General features: G+C 42.5%; 1 protein-coding gene across 7 annotated transcripts in view; it reads left to right on the forward strand.

Annotated features, from left to right (window-relative positions):
* Positions 1 to 683: 683 nt before the first annotated feature.
* The window catches only part of LOC102391160 (phosphatidylcholine translocator ABCB4), a 72002-nt gene continuing 48512 nt past the window's right edge, over positions 684 to 24173 (forward strand). For 4 of the 7 annotated variants that reach the window (XM_044946557.2, XM_025290991.3, XM_045166377.1 and 1 more), the window contains exons 1-8: positions 684 to 1127; positions 4591 to 4645; positions 7979 to 8129; positions 13929 to 13986; positions 15234 to 15425; positions 16969 to 17140; positions 19501 to 19625; positions 23837 to 24008. In XM_044946557.2, coding sequence (XP_044802492.2) covers positions 1015 to 1127; positions 4591 to 4645; positions 7979 to 8129; positions 13929 to 13986; positions 15234 to 15425; positions 16969 to 17140; positions 19501 to 19625; positions 23837 to 24008 — 1038 coding nt within the window. In that variant the 5' untranslated portion in view covers positions 684 to 1014. Of the gene's footprint in view, positions 1128 to 4590; positions 4646 to 7978; positions 8130 to 13928; positions 13987 to 15233; positions 15426 to 16968; positions 17141 to 19500; positions 19626 to 23836; positions 24009 to 24173 lie in introns of those variants that run through there. The other 3 variants (XM_025290989.3, XM_025290994.3, XM_025290999.3) reach the window with 3 other exon arrangements.

Raw genomic sequence — 24173 nt, forward strand, 5'->3', positions numbered from 1 at the left:
GCGCGATGTGTAGAGACACCTGAGCACAGGGAGAAGTGCAGGATCAGAGCAGGATGCCAGGAGAGGACACTGGAGACTGGACCCTGGTCCTGAGGACGCAGCCACAGGCGAGACTGGACCTCTCTGGGCTTCAGTCTCCTATCAGAAAGGGAGTGGACGAGAAGCGATTGAATTTGGCGATTTCTACAGAGCCTTCCAGCCCTAAAGTTCTGTGCCTCCAAGTGTTGAGAAGGCACGGGCTGCATTATCCTGCGAAGAGCTTAATGCGTTGTTTTTGGGCGGCCCTGCCCTGTCCTCAGCATCCCAAGAGACGGGGGGGGGGGGGGGGGGGGGGGCGTTCGGTGCCCCCCGGGGAGCAGACCTGGGCATGCAGAAGCAGCGGGAGGCGAGCCTAGGGGTTTCTCGTGTCCCTCAGCTGCCCCATCATTGGTGAGCATGTACAAACTGTCCCCCGCAAGGCTTCAAAAAGAAAACTGCACGGAAGGAGTGTGACAGTCACTCTGGAGGGCTGAGTGGCCCGCCAGGCGAGGCTTTCGGAACACCCAGCGGCACCAGGCTGGTCGCGGGGCTTATCGGCCACAGCTGGCCCGGGGCTGGCGGCTCGCCAGGGGTGGGCGGCAGCGGAGGGCGGCAGCGGAGGGCGGCGCGCCGGGCACCCTTCCCCGCGGGGTGTACGGAGCGAGCCTGGCGGCTGGAGCGCCTCCTCTGCCCGGGCCGTGGCCCCGGCGGCTTCAGGAGGCGTCGCTGGGGCCCGACACTCTCGGGGAGGGGCGGGGGCGGGGGCGAGCAAAGTCCCAGGCCCCGCAGCCCCGGCGCCCAGCGGCTCGGCCAGAGACAGGCGCAGTCCCGGGTGAGGGAAGCTCGGGAAGGTGGGCTCCGGGCGGCGGGCAGCGTGTCATCCGCGCGGTCCTCCCGGGTCCCCGCGACCAGTCTGCTGGCCCCGAACCCCGGCGGGGTGGGGAGGGGGGTGTTGTGAGGAGGCTGGGCGACCTCCCCAAGCTGGGGCTGGTGCCCATGGACCTGAGACTGGTTTCTCCCCAGGCGGAGATGGATCCAGAGGTGGGAAGGATCGCAACATTCCGGATCACCGAGACCAGGGAGGACGGATTTGAACTGGGCGTCAGCAGGTACATCACCCTCGGCCACCGCTTTTCTGCTTTTCTGGTTACACGCGAGTCAGCAGAGCCACATGGAGCCGAGCAAAGAAGTTGAGTGGATGATGCCTTTGGCCTTTGTTTTGGAGTTTCCTTAGAGTCTTTTCTGTGGTTCTGACTTTATCCAAGGAATGTCACTGAGGCTTCTTTTGCGACAGGCTGGCTTTCTTGGTGGCTCAGTGGTAAAGAATCCCTCAGAGACGCGGGGATCCCTGGGTTGGGAAGATCCCCTTGAGACGGGCAAGGCAAGCCACTCCTGTATTCTTCCCTGGAGAATCCCCATGGGCAGTAGAGCCTGGTGGGCTACAGTCCTCTGGTGGCCAAGAGTCAGACACGACTTCTCTAATAAACACCACCAGGAAAGAGAGCATGGGTTTGAAGGCGCCCCCTTCCCTTTGTGCAGGGCCCTTCGATGAGCATGTGTGGTGTAACATTCCTTGCATTATGGAGCTCACGACTTTTCCAGAAATCTCTCATAAGCATCGTCTGATCTTCCGGGCTTAAAAAGCATCAGACACCTGCTGTTGATGGTTGTGCTTTTTAAACAAGTGTGGTGAAGCAGGCAGCTCCTTCCTCCACTCATTATTCCTCTTTCTCCTCATTTTACCCACCTTCCTCTCAGCTCTCTGGTTCCCTCTTTCTCCCCTCTAGGGGGTGAGGGGTGAGGTGGGGAGGGGAACCTTGAGCAGCCTGGGGCGGGATACCTGTGCTTCCAAAGAAATTGTTGCTCAAATGCAAGGGGGAAACCTCTGCCTTTCTCTGCTTGCCTGTCTTTCTCCCTGTGCTGGCTCTTTGGCCCCAAGGGCCCTTGTCACTCTCACTTCTCCACCTTAGTAGGGGCAGAAGCAATCAGTAAGTGGCATGCTGTCTTTGTCCCTCTTTCACTTTGAGGATAGTGAATCATTTTTGCCTTCAGCCTCAAAATTTATGAGGCTGTTGTGGTCTCTGAGTTCATGCCAAGCCACCCAGAACCAACTGACCTGTGTCATCCAGGGATCACCCAGAGGGACAAACTTATCAGGTTCTGTAGTGGGTCCTCAAGCTGCAAGTGGCCTGATTAGTTAACAGAGAACATGCCAATCTGGTGGTCAAACCGGGGCATTATTTTAGTCTGTTAATTTCTTCATACAATGATCTTGCTTTATTTCTTCTACGTACCATGGTATTCATTCACAGAATATCTAGTTTGCCCTATAAAATTGGAAAACCCATGGATGGTATTTTTCCTTCTAGAAAAATGTGGTTTTCATTCACTGGCAATTTAGGCTGGAATTGACTGTGAATCTATAAATAGGTGGCATTTTCTCCAAGAAGTCTATTTCTGTGTTGCACGGGCTAAACACTGGTGAGTGTACAGAGGGGTTACCCCTGCAAAAGATGCGGTGACAGAGCAGAACCCAAGAAGTTCTCAGAACCGGGGCTCACAGCCTTGTGTTGGGAAGAAGACAGTTCAAAGAGTACAAAAGACTAAGAAAAAGTTAAGATTATGAACTTAAGTGTAATGAGACACACTTTTATAAAAAATGGACCAAAACTTGTATGCTAAAGGAAGTTCAGCTCACTTCAGCGGTCCAGGGAAAACTGAGTTCCTTGGTTGTTGCGATCACGCAGTTTCGCCTGTCACATTCTTGTGAACATATTTCATTGCAGATGTCAGTCCTTTGATTTCAGAAAATGTTCCAGATAGTTTGGGATCAAGTCCTGTGAATAAAACTTTACCTGGAAATTTAAATAAATGCATTTAGGTAAAAAAAAGTCTGCTCTCCTACAGTTAGCATTTATTTATTATTGAGAATAGATGTAAACAATACATATGCTGAATATATAGTTGCTAAAATCTTGCAAGTAGTCTTTATATGCCATGGAATTAAAGCCCAAGATACATAAAAGAAAAATATTACATCAAATTCCATCTTCCTGCCTAAGGGGACAACCAGATTGCGTTTCATTCTATACCCAAGACTGAGGAAGCAACAGCGTTTCCAACCTAAAACCAAATTAATAGCCTGTGCTTCTGAGACAAATTATCACCAAAGGGAATCAGATATCCCAGACCAGGAAACCAGGGGCACTCTTGGGCTTTAAATAATATAAAGTTAGATCTATGCAAATATGTGGTCATTTGTGAAAAAGAAGCATCCATAAACTCTTTTCCCAGGGGCACTTAGTCCTGCAAACAATTGTTAGCAAGTTATGAATGCTATGGGAACACGTTAATTAAGCCTAAAGAAATCAGGAGTGCAAAAAAGCAATTTTAAATAGGGTAGTTAAGACAGGTCATATTGAGAAGGCAATATTTTAAGCAAGAACTTGAAAAAAGAATGAGAGCTGTGTGGCATATATGTACCTCTCCCGGCAGAGGTAATGCAGACCCTGTGGGGGGACGTGTCTGGAGTGTTCGCAGGACAGCGGCAGCAGAGAGACCTGGGTGACTAGAGCAGAGCTGGCAGGAGTGGGAGTGGGCACCGTGCTCAGAGAGGTGACAGAGAATATCATGTGGGGCCGGAGAGGCCAGTGTAAGGATCTGGCTTTTACTCTGAGAAAAGTGGAAGCCGCTTGTAAGCCTTTGAGCAGAGTAGCAGCATAATATGACCTGAGAGTTTTTTAAAATTTATTGAAGTATAATTGATTTCCAATGTTGTGTTAATTTCTGCTATACAGCAAAATGATCAGCTATTCATATATATATGTATATATTTGCACACACATTCTTTTTCATGTTCTTTTCCATTATGATTTATTACAGGATGTTGAATATAGTTCCCTGTGCTCTTCAGGAGGACCTTGTTGTTCATCCATCTTATATGTAATAGCTGGCATCTGCTAATCCCAAACTCCCAATCCGTCCCTTGCCTCTTCCTCTTCTTTAGCAAGCATGTGACTTGTGTTTTTAAATGATGACTCTGAGTATGGTGTTGCGGATAGACTGAAGTGGGCATAAGCGGAAGTGGAAAAACAAGGCAGGAGTTCCCCGGACTGTTAGGATAGTTATGAAAGTGGCGAAGAGTGAGTGAACTCTAGATGTATTTTGAATATAGAGCCTACAGGATTTCCTGACGGCACTCCCTATAATCATTCAGAAGAGTGGCCTTTACTAATTTTAGATCAATATGTACCTTTTTAGCACATGAAGCATTAGCTGATCTTGCAGACATTGTTGACATGGTCATCTTCCTTCTGTGCATACGTGCTGCAAGGCACGTGACCATTCCCCGGGTATCCAGAGATTCCTATAGTGCCTTGGACAGTTACCTTTGCACTTGGTCATTGCCTTACACCGTGTGTTAAACTGGATAATTTCGACAGTTTGTGGACATCACTCTTTTACATTTGAAAATATAATATTCAAATATGGCAACTACTTAAATTTATATTCAGTTGACTGTGAAATATTTTGTAAGAGTTTTTAAATTCGGTTATATATATTTTTTTACAGCAGCCAAGCTAAGGAAAAAATGAAGAAAGTAAATTTGATTGGACCATTAACATTGGTAAGCTGTGAAATATTAAGTTTGAATCAGTTCTGCCTTCATTTAAGTTTGATGTCTTGGATCTGTAGTGAGAAGTGCTTTAAGATTGTCTGCAGGCAGTGATAGATGTCCTGGATTGGCTCATTGTATTTAATGGCCCACATTCTCAAGGTGGAAGATAAAACAGGTAGGGATAGGCTGGCTGGGAGAGCAGAGCTAACTGGTGTACCGGGAAACTGAAGTTAGGACTGGTGTTTGAAGCACCATACAAACCAATTAATTTCAGAAAAATACATCTCTGCACTTGTTTCTCACACACACACACACACACACACAAATTTACCTTAAAATAAACTTGCGTATAAGGAGATTGTTAACTACAGAAAACTGTAAATGCTTAAAAAATCTATGTTCACATTGGCCTCCAGGAAAACTGATTAAATATGAAGTTACTATTACAGATTCAGATATGTTTATGATAATTCTCAGTGGTTTTCCACTGGTCCAGGGAAAGCCAACATATTTTTGGAAGAAGTCAAATCTGTTTTTCATTTGTAATATGTCTTAGAGAGGGGACCCAAGAAAATGTTTGCCCACTTTTGGTGAATAGGATATGTTTTAAACTATGACAGCCATTATTTGATAGCAAAGAAGTTGGTAAAAAAAAAAAAAAAAAAGCATGTCATCTGAAATCTCCAACTTATTAAGTTTCATTCTCTTCTCCCTTATGCTTGTGACTTTTGTGTTTAAAAATCTCGGTAAGGGTAACATCTTTTCAATTCAGTACTTTAGAGAATAAATTGTTTGTAAAACTAAATCTGGTTTTAATGCAAAGGTTTTAAATCTGCCTCTTACAGAAAACAAAATGTCTCAAACCTTAAAGTAGAAACAGAAATTTGAATTTGGAAGTTTAACCTTAAATATAAATGTAATCTTTTTCACTCTCAATAGATTTTCTTTGCTGCTGTTCTGATTGAGGTTCAGAATAAAACTGCATTTTAATAGGAGTTAGGCATTCAGGCTTCTCTGGTGGCTCAGATGGTAAAGAATCTACCTGCAAGGCGGGAGATCTGGGTTCGATCCCTGGGTTGGGAAGATCCCCTAGAGTAGGGCATGGAGTAACCCACTCCAGTATTCTTGCCTGGAGAATCCCAGGGACAGAGGAGCCTGGCGGGCTACAGTCCATAGGGTCGCAAAGAGTCGGATACGACTGAGTGACTAAACACAGCAGAACACAGAAAGGCCTTCTTTTGTTGAAAAATCACTGAAAACAGATCTAGGTTACTTAGGATATTACTGTGAAATTCCTGGAATTTTCACTGAAGCTTGGTGACAATAAAATTTTGTTTCATTAATATGAGAAACTTTTTAATTGAGGTGTAGTGAATATATTACATTACATGAGTTTCAAATGTACTATGAAAAGCATTTAAAACTTTCCTCAGTTTCACGTGGAGAAGGAAATGGCAACCCACTCCAGTGTTCTTGCCTGGAGAATCCCAGGGACAGAGGAGCCTGGTGGGCTGCCGTCTATGGGGTCACACAGAGTCGGACACAACTGAAGCAACTTAGCAGCAGCAGCAGCAGTTTCATGTAAATGTTTGAAGACAACACTGCATGTCAACTTGCTCCTGTGCTTGAGCTGTGGCCCAGAAACTCAAGTACTCTATCTCCCTTCCCCTCCGGCCACTAAGGTGAACCCTGGGGACACTTTTGTGCCAATTTTAGGGGCCCTTTCCCACCTGCTCTGGACTTTACCTGCCCGCCTTGTTTCATTCCAAGCTCCACCTGGCTTCCCACCCTTTGTCTCTCAACACTCTTGCTTGCCCTCTGTGTTTAATGATGGAATTTGGTCTCCCAGACCAAACTTCTGGAAATCCCTGAGAGCAGTTGGCACACTGCCCCCTATTAAAGGTTTGTGCTTTAACCTCAGGGTGCCCCTGTATGGTGACTCCCTCTGACTCAGCCTCCACTCTCAAGGACCATCTGCCAGCCTGACTCATCACCCATTCTCTTGATGATTGTTCCTTCTTTGTCCCCCAAAGGGAGTGGGGTGGGGAAATGGGCAGAGATAAGGGTTAAAAAGATGAGAGAGATGTGAGGGACAGAGGGGAGAGTATAGAAATGGAAAACTAAGAGACAGGAGATGTAGTCTGGAAGGCAGAGGACGAAAGAACAGAGAGAGAGGCATAGTTTCAGTCAATCAGAAATGGGGCAAAAAAGTGGGAATTTGGAGAGAACTAAAAAAGGTGGTGAAGGACAAAGGGTTTTGGAGTTTATGACACTGATCACTGGTTAGTTCTTGGGTGTTGTGCACTTTACTGGTATAACCACTTCCCTCTATAAGGATAAGCGGAAGTTGCTCAGTCGTGTCTGACTCTTTGTGACACCATGGACTATTCAGTCCATGGAATTCTCCAGGCCAGAATACTGGAGTGGGTAGCCTTACCCTTCTCCAGGGGATCTTCCCAACGCAATGATCGAACCTGGGTCTCCCACATTGCAGGCAGATTCTTTACCAGCTAAGCCACCAGGGAAGCCCTCTATAGATGGTACTAAATCCAAGATAGTTGGTGTGGCCACCAGGCCTTTTAGACCTCTCTCTAGTATCATCCTCTATGCTCTGCACTGTGTGCTTAGAAATTCCACCACGTGGAGTTCCCTGAGGACTCATGTAGTTTCCAGTCACCCTGCTGTTCTAAGCCCCCACTTCCCCCACTTTCTCTGCACTCCCCAGTTCTTCTTCGCTGATGCCCCCTTGTCCTTCAAGATTCTACAATGAGTATCATCTCCATAAGCAAGACTTCCCTAAAGCACACACCCAGGCACTCCTTAAGTTTCTTGCCCTTCACTATTGATCTGTCTTCCAAAAAGCTAACTTATGCCTCTTAAAGGGGCCTTATCCTCAAAACCCAGAATATCCATTCCCTCTTCGCCCTTTATAATTCTCCATCTGAAATATTCTGAATGTCTTTTTAAAGGATGTATTATGTATTTGTATGCAAATGAGATCAACCCCTAGCTGTTTCTAATTCACTACCTCAGGAGCTCTGGAAGATCAAACAGTATTTCTTAATGAAACCAAATCTTAGTCCCTTCTGATTATATTGCAATCACTTACCCAAATAAGACACTGATTAAATGAAATTAGAATTTTTTCCACACAGATACAAAATAAATAGAATCTTGAAATTACTCTGTCAATGATTTGAATTGAAATTCTTTCTTCCCTAATACATTTATTTGGAATGGTTACTGACCTTAAAGAAAAATCCAAAGAACATACACTGTGAAAAAAGAGAAATTCTGTTATACAAGCTAAGTATTCTTATCTTTTCTTTCTTTCTTTTTTAGTTTCGATACTCTGATTGGCAGGATAAATTATTTATGTCTTTTGGCACTATCATGGCCATAACTCATGGATCAGGTCTGCCCCTCATGATGATAGTATTTGGAGAAATGACTGACAGATTTGTTAATACTGGAGGAAATTTCTCCCTTCCAGGTAAGCATTTCTTTAATTAAAATATGTAGATGTATAGATGTGTTCATTTATTTAACTGAGTGAAAGATTAGAAATTGATTTTTGTATTCATCATCTACTTGCTTCATGGTTTGGACATCTGAGTAGCTTCAGATATCACAGAAGGAGTTTTAAAATTCTCGGTAAAATTCTTCAAATAATCAGTTAAATTTCAACAAATAAGTGTATGCTATTGGACTTTAAGTATAGAATAAGGAAATTTCCAGAAAGCTTTGTATTTCAATAAAGTAAGGAAGTCAGTCTGCTTGAGGATGGTGGAACCATAGCAGAGCATGTCTGCACAGTGTCCATTCAGTTAATGACTATTGATGAGCTAGCTTCAAAATGCATCAAGTGGCATGGCAATACTTCTTAGCTGTCCTCAGCTTGTGGGTCTGTTTTTTATTTTTTCTTCTTCCCCTCCCCTCCCCCTCTCTCCTATCCTTCTTGCTAAAATTACACCTACTTTCTGTCTCTAGTATTTGGATCAACAAGGTTGACTGTTCCTTAACAGAGCACTTTACTAAAGAGTGAATGGATTCAGTATGAGAATGATGTGCTTTGAAACTCTCCCAAAGGACTAAAATTACTGGAGTGCCAAAGGAGTCACATAAGTTAATGCCATCTGTACTAGGGGCTATGTTAGCAGCATTGGAGTGAGGTTCCAATGGACAAAGTTACTTTCATGTTAGACAGACTTCGCATAGAAAGGAAGATAGCCATGCTTTCTACCCAGCACGATGGCTCAGTTCCTCCGTAGAGACCTGCGGGCACTAGCTGGAGACCGAGTGGAGCCCTGCTGCTCACAGATGGGGGATGTGAAGGAGATGGCTAATAAAGGAGAGGCAGCTTCCACAGTAGAGGCACCCGAGAGGCAGTAGACTGTATTTAGATGACACTCAGGAAGAGTTTCCAGTGTTCACTGTTGAGAGCTACGTATTTGGTTAGCATTGTAGGGCTTAGTTGTAATTACCTAAGAACATGATTGCTTAGTTTATACAATAGGATCTCTTTACATGAATATTGATGAATACTAATACCTTTTAGATGTCTAGTAGAAGCATCCTTTGAATAGTTAAAGCACACTCCTACAAAAAGAGTTTATTTATTCTCTAGTACTACTGTCTCTGAGAAGAACCTCTTTATAACAAAAATAATAGAAATCTTTCATAGTGTGTATCATGTGCTAGGTCTTATTCTCAGTGACACATGAAGACAACTGAAGCTTGGAGAGAATAAATAACCTCCCCAAATTATACAGTGTTAGGGCAGAGTTCAGACTCAGGTCTTTCTACGTCCATACCACGCTCATGACTGTGCATATTATACTGCCAATGTAAGTGCTGTACATGCTCCTTTAAAATTGTGTCTGGGAAAGTTTTAACTGGATTACTTGTATTTGACCAGTGGCCAAAACTTTAACACAAATATTGTAAAGAGTAAGATAGGATAGTTTAAAAAGTCTTTAAGGAAACTAGGAATTTTTAATTTATTTTCCTTTTACTTCTTATAAGATTTATAGATGTATAATACACACACAGAGAACAGGAGGATGCCCATATTAGAATCTATCAATCAAAACTGGCTTCAATTTAGGATTTTAAAAACTCAGCTGAATGACTGGATAAACAAAAGTTGTTACATACATACAATGGAGTGTTAAAAAGCCTTAAAAAGGAAGGAAATTTTGACACCTGCTGTAACATGGATGAATCTTGAGGACATTGCGCTAAGTGAAAGAAGACAAATATCAAATTATTCTGCTTATAGGAGGTGTCTAGAGTAGCCAAATTCATAGAAACAGAAAAGAAGATAGTGGTAGCTGGGGGTGGAGGATAAGGAAATAGGGAGTTGTTTAATGGGCATAGTTTCAGTTGGGGAAGCTGAAAAAGTTCTGGAGATTGATTTTACCATAGTGTAAATATATTTAGCACTATTTAACTATACACTTTAAATGGTTAAGACGGTAATGTAGATCTTATCACAGTTAATTTTTTTTAATTGGATGCAATGTACTTATCCCAGGCAGGTTGACATTTGGTCCAGTTTTATTAGTCCCGTTTTGGTTTTTGCTAACACCAGAGTAATTCCACAGCTTCCTTATTTGGGGCAGTCTGCTTATTTTTAATGTGTTTCTAATTATGCAACCGAATTGCCTTGAAGCTGGAATGGCAGACAGGTGCCACGTACTGTGCCCAGGGCCAAATTCAAGGTCTTTCTGGGGAATGGCACGAGCAAGTCCCCTGCAGACCTGTGACCGCTGGAGTGATACACTCACCAGAGTTGCCAGCTGTTTCGGTGACCTCCGAATTAAATGACACTTGGTTCCCTACAGCCACGTTTGTCATTAGGCAACTTGATTGTCTTGGAGGGTTTGGAATGAGAAGTCCCTCGAATGTTATTAATGCCAGTGTCCACTCTAGGTTTGTACAAATAATATTCCCATGGCTCTTTGGAGAAAACGAATTGTTACATCTCATGCTCGCTCTGAATCCAGACAGCTCTTTGATATGTTTAGGTTTGTAGAGTTTAGCCAAAGTCATGGGGGTTGAGAGCTGGTAGAGTCCTCAGGTGTCCGTAGCTGAGCTCGCTAGCTCATCTCACAGAGATGATGTTTGTTTAGAGTCTGTTCTTTAGAATTGTTGGATTCTTGGACAGCAAGACTCAATGGGAGCCAAATGAGACGAGAATGTTAGAAGAAAAAAAAAAAAAGGTTTAAATTACAAGAGGGTCTGACAATGAGTTATTGTGAACAGAGTCCATCCTTGTCAACAGAATAAAGTCTCCGTGACAAGGTTGTTCCCTCACAATGACTCAGTTGTGCAGAAACTATGCGTAAAACATTCCATATCCAAACCTTAAGAATGGAGTCATAGGAAACAGGGTTTCTACAGAGTATTAGGAACTTGATATTTTATGCCAAGTCTGTGTGGCTGTAATAATGTAGGAGGTTGTGTGGAGAAATTGATATACCCTGCGTGCCCTTGCATTGCCACATAGATGAAAGGAAAAGATATTTTTGAGCCCCGGTTATCTTGATTTATTACCCATACTGTTAAAACTGCCTGGACATCCACCAATTCTGTCTTGTGCTGAGTGTTTCTATGTAATATTAATAAAAGAAGTCCTGGACCAAATCAAGGGAGGCACACATCGATTTACTTTGAGACTCAAGTGTCTCTTTGAGTGTTCCTGAAGGTAAACATTTATTATTTAGGCCTGTACCTGAATTAGGGGCAAATTACTCAACCTCTATAATCCCTACTGTTATCACCTTTGAAAGGTAGGCTTGCTGATGGAATTAAATGAGATGACTTATGTCAAGTGTCTGGAACATAAATACTGAGGGGAAACTAGCTGTAAGAACTTGGAAATTCAATAGCCACTCTTAGATTCTGTTTCCTCATCTATAAAATGTATGGAATACATGGGAGCTCCCTAAAATTAAAAAGCAGCTTTAGAATTTCCCATTTCTTTGCTATGGGTGGCATTTAGGTAGAATAGAGAAGGAGTTCTCCATCCTGGTATATTAAAGTCAATTGGAAGCAATTTTTAGATTATGATCTAGACTCAGCTAGAGGTTCTGATTCAGCTGGTCTTGGATGGAGCCTCAGTTCAGTTTCTCAGTCATATCTGACTCTTTACGACCCCCTGGACTGCAGCACGCCAGGCTTCCCTGTCTATCACCAACTCCTGGAGCTTACTCAAACTCATGTCCATCAAGTTGGTGATGCCATCCAACCATCTTCTGTCGTCCGCATTGGACACCTATATTTTTTTCCACCCACCCCACATGATTCTAACAGGCAGACAGTGCTGTGAGCCACTCAACCAGATAACTCCTTGAAGATTATTTGTGAGGCTGAAGCCCAATATGTAGCATCTGGAAGACCAGATAGCGGCCTTCTCCAGATCAAATCCCATGAGATTTCCAGATCTAGCATTCCAGATTTCATCACATGAGTCTTCAAGGAACACATTCATACACATTTGTCACACCTTGGTCCTCTGGCAGCAGAAACTTGGTTTCCTAGGGGCTTTAGGGCTTCTAGGGTTGCTCACCCAGAATTAGATTGCTATTCTTGGCCTGGGACTCTGAGAAAGGAGCAGGTCAAGTTTGTAATGTTTGTAGATTCTTATTTCCTAGGAGGGAAGATTAATTTGAGTTATAATATTGGTGTTGGAGGAGAGAAAAAGTCATCTTAAGATTTCACCTGCTTTCTAAGGTCAGGGGGTAAATAGCCCTGCACACATGATCCACAGGTTTCCTGTGGTTTTGAACAATGATTTCTGCACATACTTCAGCTTTCGCACAGCTTGTCTGCCTCTCATTCCAAACACACTTCCAACGTAGCTATCGAAGTTGCCAGATTTATGAACTCAGGAAGCAAATGAGCACACAGAACTGAATGGATGAGAACAGAAGTGAAATAGAGTCTGCTTCCTCAAGGACCTAGTAGCTGATAAAGAGCTAGATCAATAAGCAGAAACACTTTGCTATGAACATCTACAGAAAGAGCAATCCTGAGGGGGAAATTATGCCACCATTGGGGCTACAGGCCTGGTAATCGATCCTGACGGTAGGTTAAGTTTAAAATAAATTTCTACCAAATCACCCTTTGGAAGAAGATAAGCGTGATAACACAGCACCCAGAAAATGTGACCTCAGGGCTGTTTGCATGTGATAAAGGAGCAAAGCCTAGTTTCTCTCCTGGCATCAAGGTAAATGTGTTTTCCCAACAGTGCTGTGGTAACATTGTATCCTGTTACTCTGTGAATGCAGTAGGTATGGGCTGTTTTCTTTTTATGTTTTACTCTGTGTCTGTTAAAGAAGTGAAAATAAGCCATTACCACGTGACTCAGTCGTTGTGGCGTAGTGTCAGGTGCTGTATGAGGCAGTGTTAGGACTCTCAGCCTACTTACTATCTTAACTGAGTGACTTTGGGTGAGTTACCTTATATCCCTGTGCTTCAGTTTCCTCATCTGTAAAACAGGAATTTATGATGTAGCCCTACCTGTATAGTCCTATCTATGGAATTGTGAAAATTAGACCATGTAATGCGTGTATAGTATTCAGAACAGTGCCCAGCATATAATAAATGCTCACTGGATCCTAGCTGTTACTAAAACATGTGAACCAGAAAAGGCACATTGACACTTTTATCAAAACTAGTTCAAAGTAAAAGACCATTTCCTTCCAGTTAATACTGCTTTAAAAATACCAATTTACAGGATGGCTAATAACCAAGACAAGGAAAGCAGGACCCTGACGGATCACCAGTGATCCACTGACTTGTCTTTGAGCAACTCAGTGATCTTTCTTGTCTTTTTCTCCCTTTGCTGTGAATTTAATTCAGACTTTCCATTACTTATGTTGTGAGGAAGCATGTAAGGGAAACACACACATATAGTAACGTAGAATCAAAAGAAGCAAGTATGTAAAGCGCTTTGCACCACTAAGAAAAAAACTCCTGTTAAATCCTGTGTTTCTATGTGGACCATTTCTTTTTTCTTCCTCTGCCTTCTGTATACCCTTCATCAGCTCCTCTCTGCTGCTCTAGGAAGCTGTGTTGCTAAAGGCCCAAGGCCTCTGGTAGGGGGGCAGTACCTGGGAGGGGGGGCTTTACTTCCCCAACTGGACCCGCGATGCACCTAAACCCCAGGGCCATTTGCGTGGGCCAGATGGTAAGAGTGACTTGAGAGTGAGGGAAAGAGAAAAAGATTTTAAAAACGTGGCAGTGCCTTTCAAAAATGTCTTATTTTTATTTTGTTTTTATCTAGTGAATTTTTCACTGGCAATGCTAAATCCAGGCAGAATTCTGGAAGAAGAAATGACTAGGTAATTGGCTAATATATGTACATATCATATGTACTTCTTTATACTGTGCTTTTAAAAAACATTTTATTTGAAAATAATTTAAGCCTTATGAAGAGTTATAAGCATGTACAAAGAATCCCTGTATACTTTAGCTTTTGTTAGACTCTTTATCCTTTTGTTTCCATTTACACCCCTCCCCTGCCATTTAAACTAAGCTGCACAGGGGCCTTCCCTGGTGGTCCAGCAGTTAAGACTCTGTCCTCCCAATGCAGGAGGCCTGGGTTTGATCCCTGGTCAAGGAAATAGATCCCACATGCTGTTACAAAGACCCAGGGCAGCCAAAAGAATAAATAATTTTTTAAAAAAATAAGTTGCCCAGAGCATGTTCCTTTATTTATAAATACTTGATTGGTTCCAAGAACAGGGCATTCTCTTCATAACCACAGTACAGCTATCAACCTCAGTACATTTCATATTGATACAGTACTTTGACCTGGTCTACCATCTGAATTCCAGTTTTGTCTGTTGATCTAATAATGTCATTTATGGCATTTTTTCCCTTTCTTCACCTTCTTAATAGAAATCCCCAAAGCCTGTCACGTAACGTTTTTGTTTACCTTTCATTTAATGTTGCCGACTTAAATGAGTGCTCTCTGTTGCCATAGCGGCCTGAAAGGAAAATATATTTGAGAGTAATGAAATTGAATTTATATTTCTAAAGATACTAACTTCCCTCCAATTTAGTTAAGACTACACTCTGAGTTGATTTGAATTCATAACATTTTAGCATTGTTTTTAAAAATTCTTTCAACTTCTGTCAATCAGGAAGAGGGCTTTTTCTTCTTTGTGTAAACAATATGGGAAAAACTTACACTCAGAGCCATTTTGCATGTTCAGCCTATTTATTCCTGTATTTGCAATGTGGTGAAGCTTTTCAGAACAGTAAGATATGCAAGTCTAGAATGTGAATTACGGAAGAGTCAAGTCGTGTCTACAGATTATCAGTATAAGTTTAACAGTGACTCATGAACACCACTGTATGTTTGCAGTTAACCACACAACTTTATTTTACCTTCGGCTGATAATTCAAGTGGACAGATTGGCCACTGTTCTATTATGTCAGAAAAGAGAAAAAAAAAATTGTACGTGTTATAATGTCCTACATGGTCTTTGTGATCTGTCAGTAAGTTTATTAATTTCCAATTCTGAATATTTCTCTCGCAAACATAAAGACTCTATTTAAAAGAAACTTTTGAATTGTTTTCCAGATATGCATATTATTATTCAGGATTAGGTGCTGGAGTTCTTGTTGCTGCCTATATACAGGTTTCATTTTGGACTTTGGCAGCTGGCCGACAGATTAAGAAAATTAGGCAAGAGTTTTTTCATGCTATTCTACGACAGGAAATAGGCTGGTTTGACATCAGTGACATCACTGAACTCAATACACGGCTAACAGAGTAAGTATATTGTTACCTACACGTCCATAAAGAAATTAACTACTAGCTATGTGCAAACTTGTCAAGGGAAGATTTTAAATGAAAAAAGTGTTTGCTCAATTAAACATTTGGTGTGTATTGGGAATAGATGATCTGATAGCCATCTCTAGCAGTTACAGCCTATGCCACAGTACATTTTCCTTACCTGATAGGTTTTTTTTTTTTCTGGCCTCAGTTACATAAGTAGGTGTATTTGAGTACTGAGCTCACATTCTTTGGGGCTTCCTGTTAGCTCAGACAGTAAAGAATCTGCCTGCAAATGCAGGAGACCTGGATTGAATCCCTGGGTTGGGAAGATCCCCTGGAGAAGGAGATGGCAACCCACTCTAGTATTCTTGCCTGGAGAATCCCACGGACAGAGGAGCCTAGCAGGATACAGCCCATGGGGTCCCAAAGAGTCGGATGGGACTAACACACACACTCACATCCTTTACTTGTTTCTCTCTCATGGAGCTTATCACAGGCCTGACAGATATTAAGATGGCACTCCAGTAAGATGGACGAATGAGTGAATCAGGGATTGAATGAATTCATAAAGAGACTTCTCTTAGTTCTTGTTGACTCTTCACTTATTCAACAAACAATTGAAGGCTTGTTAAACACTGCTCTAGATGTTTGTGATTTAACAGTGAATGAGGCAAAGATCTCTGGCCTCTTGTTGCTTACGTTCCAGCAGCGGATGATAGATGATTAGCGTTTTCTGGCTGGAGATCCTGGCGAGAGGGTAGTGAGCAAATGTCCAAGAGGAAGGAGGATTAGGGCATTTTGGGCCTGGCTGGCCTCCATAGGGACCTCAGGTCTGCCACTGGACATTTTTGACCTGAGAAGTAGCATGTTCAGACTTCATTTCCAAAGGATCACTCTGGCTGCTGTACTGAGAACAGAGTGGGTTAACAGTAGCATCACGGGTAGAAGGAAGAAGCCCTTCCTTATTTCTGGTGCTGCTGCTAAGTCGCTTCAGTCGTATTCGACTCTGTGGAACCCCATAGATGGCAGCCCCCCAGGCTCCCCCGTCCCTGGGATTCTCCAGGCAAGAACACTGGAGTGGGTTGCCATTTCCTTTTCCAATGCATGAAAGTGAAAGTAAAGACGCTCAGTCGTGTCTGACTCTTCGCGACCCCATGGACTGCAGCCTACCAGACTCCTCCGCCCATGGGATTTTCCAGGCAAGAGTACTGGAGTGGGGTGCCATTGCCTCCTTCTTCCTACTTTCAGACAAATTGAGACATATGTGCAAAATGCTATTCCTTCTCTAATAGGATTAACTAACTGAACAGCATCAACTTTTAATGACACTGACTTCCCAGAAGCGTGAACTAATCCTGAATTTCTTCCTTTGTACAGTTTTTAGGTGGGGAAAGTGTCATTCAAGAGGCTAAGACTGCGAGAGGGGCTTGCGGGCATCTGAACGAGCTTTGCCTGTGTCTGTGTTGGTTAGATGTTTGCTTTGCCTTTCTGACTGAAGACCTCCTGCCTGTAACCACTTAGGTGTGATCTTTTTTAGTGACATCTCCAAAATCAGTGAAGGAATTGGTGACAAGGTTGGAATGTTCTTTCAAGCAATAGCCACGTTTTTTGCAGGATTCATAGTGGGGTTTATCAGAGGATGGAAGCTCACTCTTGTGATAATGGCCATCAGCCCTATCCTGGGATTCTCTACAGCTGTTTGGGCAAAGGTATGTGAAACATGGGCATGACCATATGTGTTAACTGACACAGATAGAGTTATCTTCAAGATGCAGGATTCTGGTTACATGTTGTGCGGATCTATGTTAAATGTCATTCGAAACCTCATGCAGAAGGTTGTTGTTAATATGGTGCTCTAATAGGGAAGATTATTTTTAATGTGATTCAAAATGTCAGATACGGGACTTATCTAGTAGTCCAGTAGTTGAGACTCTGAGTTTCCAATGCAAGGGATGTGGGTGTGATCCCTGGCTAGGACACTAATATCTCACATGCTGCATGGCCAAAAAACGAAAACATCACAGTTATTGCCTCAATTACAGTTTTTGCACTCTTATTTTTTTTTTACTTGTTTTAAAATCAATAAAATATTATTGATTATTTTTATTTTTCATGATTATTTATTGGCTGCGTCAGGTCTTAGTTGTGGCACATGGGATTTTTGTCATGCTGCACAGGTTTCTCTAGTTGCGGTGCATGGAGTTTTTTATAGTTGTGGTGGGTAGGCTCAGTTGCTCAGTGGTATGTGAGATCTTAGTTCCCTGATGAGGGGTTGAACCCCTGTTTCCTGCATTGGAAGGCAGATTCTTAACCTCTGGACCATCAGGGAAGTCCCTACACTGTTGTTATTACTTTGGGTAAATCTCCTGGCATAGTAATTTAAATTACATAAATCGTTATGTCCCTATTTAAGGAAACATAATTTAAAAGTTACATTGCTCAGTTAGTCACTCAGTCGTGTCTGACTCTTTGCAACCCCATGGACTGCAGCCTGCCGGGATCCTCTGTCCTTGGGATTTTCCAGGCAAGAATACTGGAGTGAGTTGCCATTCCCTTCTCCAGGGGATCTTCCTGATCCGGGGATCAAGCCTGGGTCTCTTGCATTGCAGACAGATTCTTTACCATCTGAGCCACCAGGGAAGCCCAATTTAAAAATATAACTTCAAACTATTGCATGAATATTGAACATTTAACTAAGTTTGGATTTGCTGTTTAATTGTGATGGTTACATGGCACTCTGCCAATTTTGTCTTGCAGTAAAATCCACATAATCTGTTCCATTTCAGCCAACACTCCAGGGTTGAGAAATTTTACTGGCAATTTTTGCTCATTTTGGGGTTGATTATTTACTTAATAGACATCTGGCGTCTCTTGTGTTTTGATTCTTCCTTTAGCTTTCTCCTGCAGCATCTTGTTTAGCCATCTTATTCAGTAGACTATCTGTGAGTAGTATCTGGAAATGTGGTTTTCAAAGTGATTAAAAATCATTACACAATAATAATAAGGATGGTGAATCCTTTCCAAGCAGTAAGATTTTAGTTTAGTTTGCAATCAACAGAGAAAAAAAGGTAGTAGATGTGGAACTCAACACTATTACCCAAAACCCTATCTAGTGAATTATATGTGCCTTTCTTTTCCTCACTCTGTTACTGAATCAAGTCTAGCTGCTTGAAAAAAATCATTACTTGCAAAAGCTGGTAGAAAGGAAAGTTGCTTTTAATCAGAATGCTGGCAATCTGGGGGAGATGGTGGACTCAGTGTCCACCAAAAACCTCCAAAGATTCCAAGATCTCCAAAGATTCTGTTACTCATGAAATATCTTAAAGGGGCAAAGGAAAGCATCTCAGTTAATCATTGTGACAGAGGGTCAGAGTCGACAGTACTCCCATCATGCATACCCGTGAGCAGGTGCAACTTCTTGTGATTTTTCTTTAAATGCTATCTCTTTACACAGTTTATTCATGAGATTACTGAAGGGGAAGCTAGGGAAGAGATCTGGTCATTTGTTAATGACTTACTCTTTATTTCTACGTCTTTGATCTACGAAAAGAACCAACAAGTTAGGTGAAGTATTGTGTGATCAAAAGATTTGAAAGGGGGACTTCCCCGGTGGTCCAGTGGCTAATGCCTTCCACTACAAGGGGTGCCATTTCGATCCCTGGTCAGGGAACTAAGGTTCTACATGTGGCCAAAAATTAAAAAAAAAAAAAAATTGTGCTAGGGCTGGAGACAAGCAGAGCATGAGGATGATTGGTTTAAGGTTAGTGGCATGACAGATGAAGACAGAGAAATCAATAGAGAGAAAATAGTAGTAGATGTGGAGAGGCTTTTCCTGCCCAGAGCTACTTACAACTTCCCTGGGGAGGAGTTCATTAAGGCAGATCACACCTAGCCTTTGTAGGGGAATGGAAGAAGCTGTTGGATGTGGTACACTGAGTGATGTTTGCTTCATATCTACAGTGTTTGGTAAAGGACAAGGTTTGGGAAGAAAAAGTAAGTTGAAGAGTTGATCAGAGTGTCTTTTAACTTTTTTCCCTATTCGAAAGTCATGTGTTTCTCTTCTTTCCAGATACTCTCAGCGTTTAGTGACAAAGAACTAGCTGCATATGCAAAAGCAGGTGCCGTGGCAGAAGAAGCTCTGGGGGCCATCAGGACTGTGATCGCTTTTGGGGGCCAGAAGAGAGAGCTGGAGAGGTCAGGAAGGTCCTTTGTCCACTGGCTCAAAGAACTCGCTTTTATTACATTTTGCTACTTATTCTTTTGTGGTATGAGGGCTACAGTCCTTACAGTCACAAAGAGTCAGACACAAACTGAAGACACTTTTAGCACGCAGGCATGCACACGTGTCTACTGCTTTCCTTTGCCTAATATAAACCCCTTACCCACAAAACATATGCACCCTTTATTGATGGCTGGAGGTTGTCAGACTTGACAGCAGGGTTCTGACCATTTTTGGCTACCCTGGCGGCTCAGATGGTAAAGAATCCGCCTGCAATGTGGGAGACCTGGGTTCAATCCCTGGGTTGAGAAGATCCCCTGGAGTAGGGAATGGTAACCCACTCCAGTATTCTTGCCTGGAGAATCCCATGGATAGAGGAGCCTGGTGGGCTACGGTCCATGGGATCGCAAAGAGTTGGACATGAGTGAGTGACTAACGCTTATACTTTCTGAACTTTTTATAGTTCTTGGACTTCTTTGAAAGTCTGATGAAATCTATGGACTCCTTCTTAGAATAATGATTTTAAATGCATAAAACAAAATACGTAGGCTTACATAGGAAACCAATTATAGTGAGGCACAGTCATCAAAACATTTTTAAAGTTGTGATACAACAAATCCATGCAAATAGATGGGGAAACAGTGGCTGACTTTATTTTTCTGGGCCCCCAAATCACTGCAGATGGTGATTGCAGCCATGAAATTAAAAGACACTTACTCCTTGTAAGGAAAGGTATGACCAACCTAGACAGCATATTAAAAAGCAGAGATATTACTTTGCCAACAAAGGTCCATCTAGTCAAGGCTATGGTTTTTCCAGTGGTCATGTATGGATGTGAGAGTTGGACTGTGAAGAAAGCTGAGCGCCCAAGAATTGATGCTTTTGAACTGTGGTGTTGGAGAAGACTCTTGAGAGTCCCTTGGACTGCAAGGAGATCCAACCAGTCCATCCTAAAGGAGATCAGTCCTGGGTGTTCATTGGAAGGACTGATGGTGAAGCTGAAACTCCAATACTTTGACCACCTGATGCGAAGAGCCGACTCATTTGAAAAGACCCTGATGCTGGGAAAGATTGAGGGCAGGAGGAGAAGGGGACGGCAGAGGATGAGATGATTGGATGGCATCACCGACTCGATGGACATGGGTTTGGGTGGACTCCGGGAGTTGGTGATGGATAGGGAGGCCTGGTGTGCTGCAGTTCATGGGGTTGCAAAGAGTCGGACATGAATGAGCAACTGAACTGAACTGAAATCCATGCCTCTATTTTTAACCTATTGAACATCAACAACTGACTATAGGTCTAATACCTACTGTAATTCCAAGTAGGTCTGTGGGTAAAATGTATTTCAAGATATCTGTAAAAAGTAGAACATGATATGAAAATGATCTGGGATTTCTATTGGCAACACAGTCACAGTTCCTGTTGACACTACAGAGGCTTGTTGCCTGCATTGATAATCGAAGGAAATGCTGAATTTTGGTTAGGGGTTATCAAAATTAAAAGTGTAAGTTTTTCCCTGGCCAAATTCCTTAACCAGGGATTCCAGGTCGAGTGCCTCTGCTTTGAGGGGAGTTGATAGACAAAAATGTATGGGCCAGAACAAACCCCCTAATAAAGGCTACTCAACTCTCCAACCAGTTTTCTTTAAATAATAACATACCCTAATATAACTGAAGTATGACTCCATGTAAAATATTTTCTTTTGCCATTCTGCGGGACTCCTGATACTCCCGACTCTATGAAAGGGAAATTCTCTGGAAATTCTTCAACCTTGAAAGCAAAGGTTCCCCACTCCCCTCTTTTTCATTTTCTGTTTTTCTATTCCTTAAGTCCTCTTGACAGCCAACCTGTGCCTGGTTCTCTAACCTCTTCCTTTTTCTCGGTCACTGCTGCTTCCTGCACACAATAGCCCACACACCTCAGGATGTGAGTGTGATCAGTGCCGCTCCATTAGCTGCAAAAGGCAAGCCATCTAAGCGAAGGTAATTACAGCATGTCCATCCTTGTCCCCGGAATCCGTGTCATGTTGGGGCTGATGTAAACCTCCCTGCCCGCACCTTGCAGCCGGGCCACCTGGGATTCAGCACAGCGCTGGGCGTGGGGTGCCAGCTGTCTCCCCAGGGATGCAGCTCTGCTAAGTCAGTGCGTGGCCCAACACTGAGGAAAGAACACTGGAGAGTTAGGTGCTTTAAGTAATTAAAAGATATAATTTTGGGTGGCAGGATGCATTTTAAAAAATGAATAAATTCTCAGCATCTTATTTGGTTAAACTAAAAAAGATATGATATTGTTTGTTTTTGTTAGAAACATTCTAATGGATGTGATATGAGTTTCATTGTACATCCAGTGCATTTTTTCTTTTGTGACTTTAAGGAGCTAAAATTAAACTTTATACACTCTCTGCATCTAGCATGGAATGAAAGGCTTAACTGAAATTGATGGAAAAAACATTGTTATTTAACAGAACCATTCTAGACATGTGGACCTTTATGTCAAATCCTAGAAGCCAGTAATAATGGATTTTACTTAATATTTAAAATTATGGTTACAATAGAATGAGTGGTATTTAGGAAGAGATTAAATTCTAAAACAAAAGCAATAATAAGAATAGGATCGATCAGATTTTGCCAACTATGTGCCAGCACTGTTCTAACAACTTTCTGACATTGTCTGTCAACCTCACAGTCATCTAGCAAGTAGGCATTAGTAACTCCATTTTATAATGCCATTTGCAGCAATATGGATGGACCTAGAGCATGTCATCCTAAGTGAAGTAAGCTGGACAAAGACAAATATCCTATGGTAATACAGAGCCTGGAAAAAATGATACAAATGAACTTATTTCAAAACAGAAACAGACTCACAGACATAGAAAACAGACTTATGGTCACCAAAAGGAAAAGAAGGAGAAGGGAAATTAGGAGTTTAGGATTAACATATACTCGCTACTCTATAAAATAGGTAAGCAACAAGGACCTACTGTATAGCACAGGGAATTACAGTCAATATATTGTAATAATCTGTAAGGTAAAAGAATCTGAAAAAGAATACATATGTGTGTGTGTGTGTGTGTGTGTAGCTGCATCCCTTTGTACATCTGAAACTAACACAACACTGTAAATCAACTGTACTTCAATTTTTAAAAAGTAATTCCATTTTACAAGTGATGAAAGTAAAATCTAAAAAAGTTGAGTAAGAAACTATATCCCAGAGGTAGTGACCTCTTTATACCCTACACCCTGGCTTAATCAAAAACAGAACAAAACAGAAACCAAAGCAAAGCAAAAAAGCAAAGGCTGGAGTATAAATACACAAACAGGTAGAATTCCCATCCCTTTCCCAATGGGGTCAGGCTTCCCTGGTGGCTCAGATGGTAAAGAATCCGCCTGCAGTGCAGAAGACCCAGGTTCAGTCCTTGGGTCAGGAAGCTCCCCTGGAGGAGGAAATGGCAACCCACTCCACTACTCTTGCCTGGAGAATCCCACGGACAGAGGAGCCTAGTGGGCTGCAGTCCATGGGATGGAAAAGAGTCAGACACTACTGAGTGACTAACACTTTCACTTTCACCCAGTGGGACAGCAGAGAAGATAAATTAGCCTGTCTTGGGAATATAACTGCTTTAAGAGTCCCAAATAGTGTTTGCAGTTTACATTTTGGTGTCACTCCTGGTGGGCTTGGTTTCTCTTCTTCCTCCTTAACCTTGACTTGTGATGCTGGCCATGAAGGTTGATGGTGAGGTTCTCCCAGGGTTGGGAGTTCAGTCCTGGATCAGCTATGGGAACATTGCTTGGACTTGTGGGGACCGAGGGAGATGGGTCCAGGCCAGTAGAGAAAAGGCTCAGATGGGATCTGGTCCAGGCTGACCCTGCATTGGTTCAGTTCCTGGGAAGCTGGGTGTCTCCACGGGTTTCTTGGTTGATGGTTTTTGTCCCTTAAACCTCTAGCTGTCCAGGAGGGGAATATTGCTAAGATTATGGATTCTCAGGGTTCAATCCCTCGGTTGGGAAGATCTCCTGGAGGAGGAAATGACAATCCACTCCAGTATTCTTGCCTGGAGAATTCCATGGACGGTGGAACCTGGTAGGGTACAGTCCATGGGGTCACAATGAGTCGGACACGACTGAGCAACTTCACTTTCACTTTCATGGATTCTTACTATCATATTTCCCCTTTCATTTTCTGGTAGGTATCAGAAACATCTAGAAAACGCCAAAAGGATTGGAATTAAAAAAGCTATTTCAGCAAACATTTCTATGGGCACTGCCTTCCTGCTAATATATGCATCGTATGCACTGGCCTTCTGGTATGGATCCACTCTAGTTATAGCCAAAGAATACACTATTGGAAATGCAATTACAGTAAGTCGGTTTCCTAATATTTGTGACAAATCTGAAAAATTGCTTCTCTATCTACCTCTTCTTTCATTTTCCTCCTTTTTGAAGGATGAACCATGGTTCTAACCTTTTTACTGTGGCATATCTTTGCTCAGTCCTGTGGGCAGAGCTGGGCTTCTAGAATTCACA

Source organism: Bubalus bubalis, chromosome 8, assembly GCF_019923935.1.
Source record: "Bubalus bubalis isolate 160015118507 breed Murrah chromosome 8, NDDB_SH_1, whole genome shotgun sequence".
Classification (NCBI taxonomy): domain Eukaryota; kingdom Metazoa; phylum Chordata; class Mammalia; order Artiodactyla; family Bovidae; genus Bubalus; species Bubalus bubalis.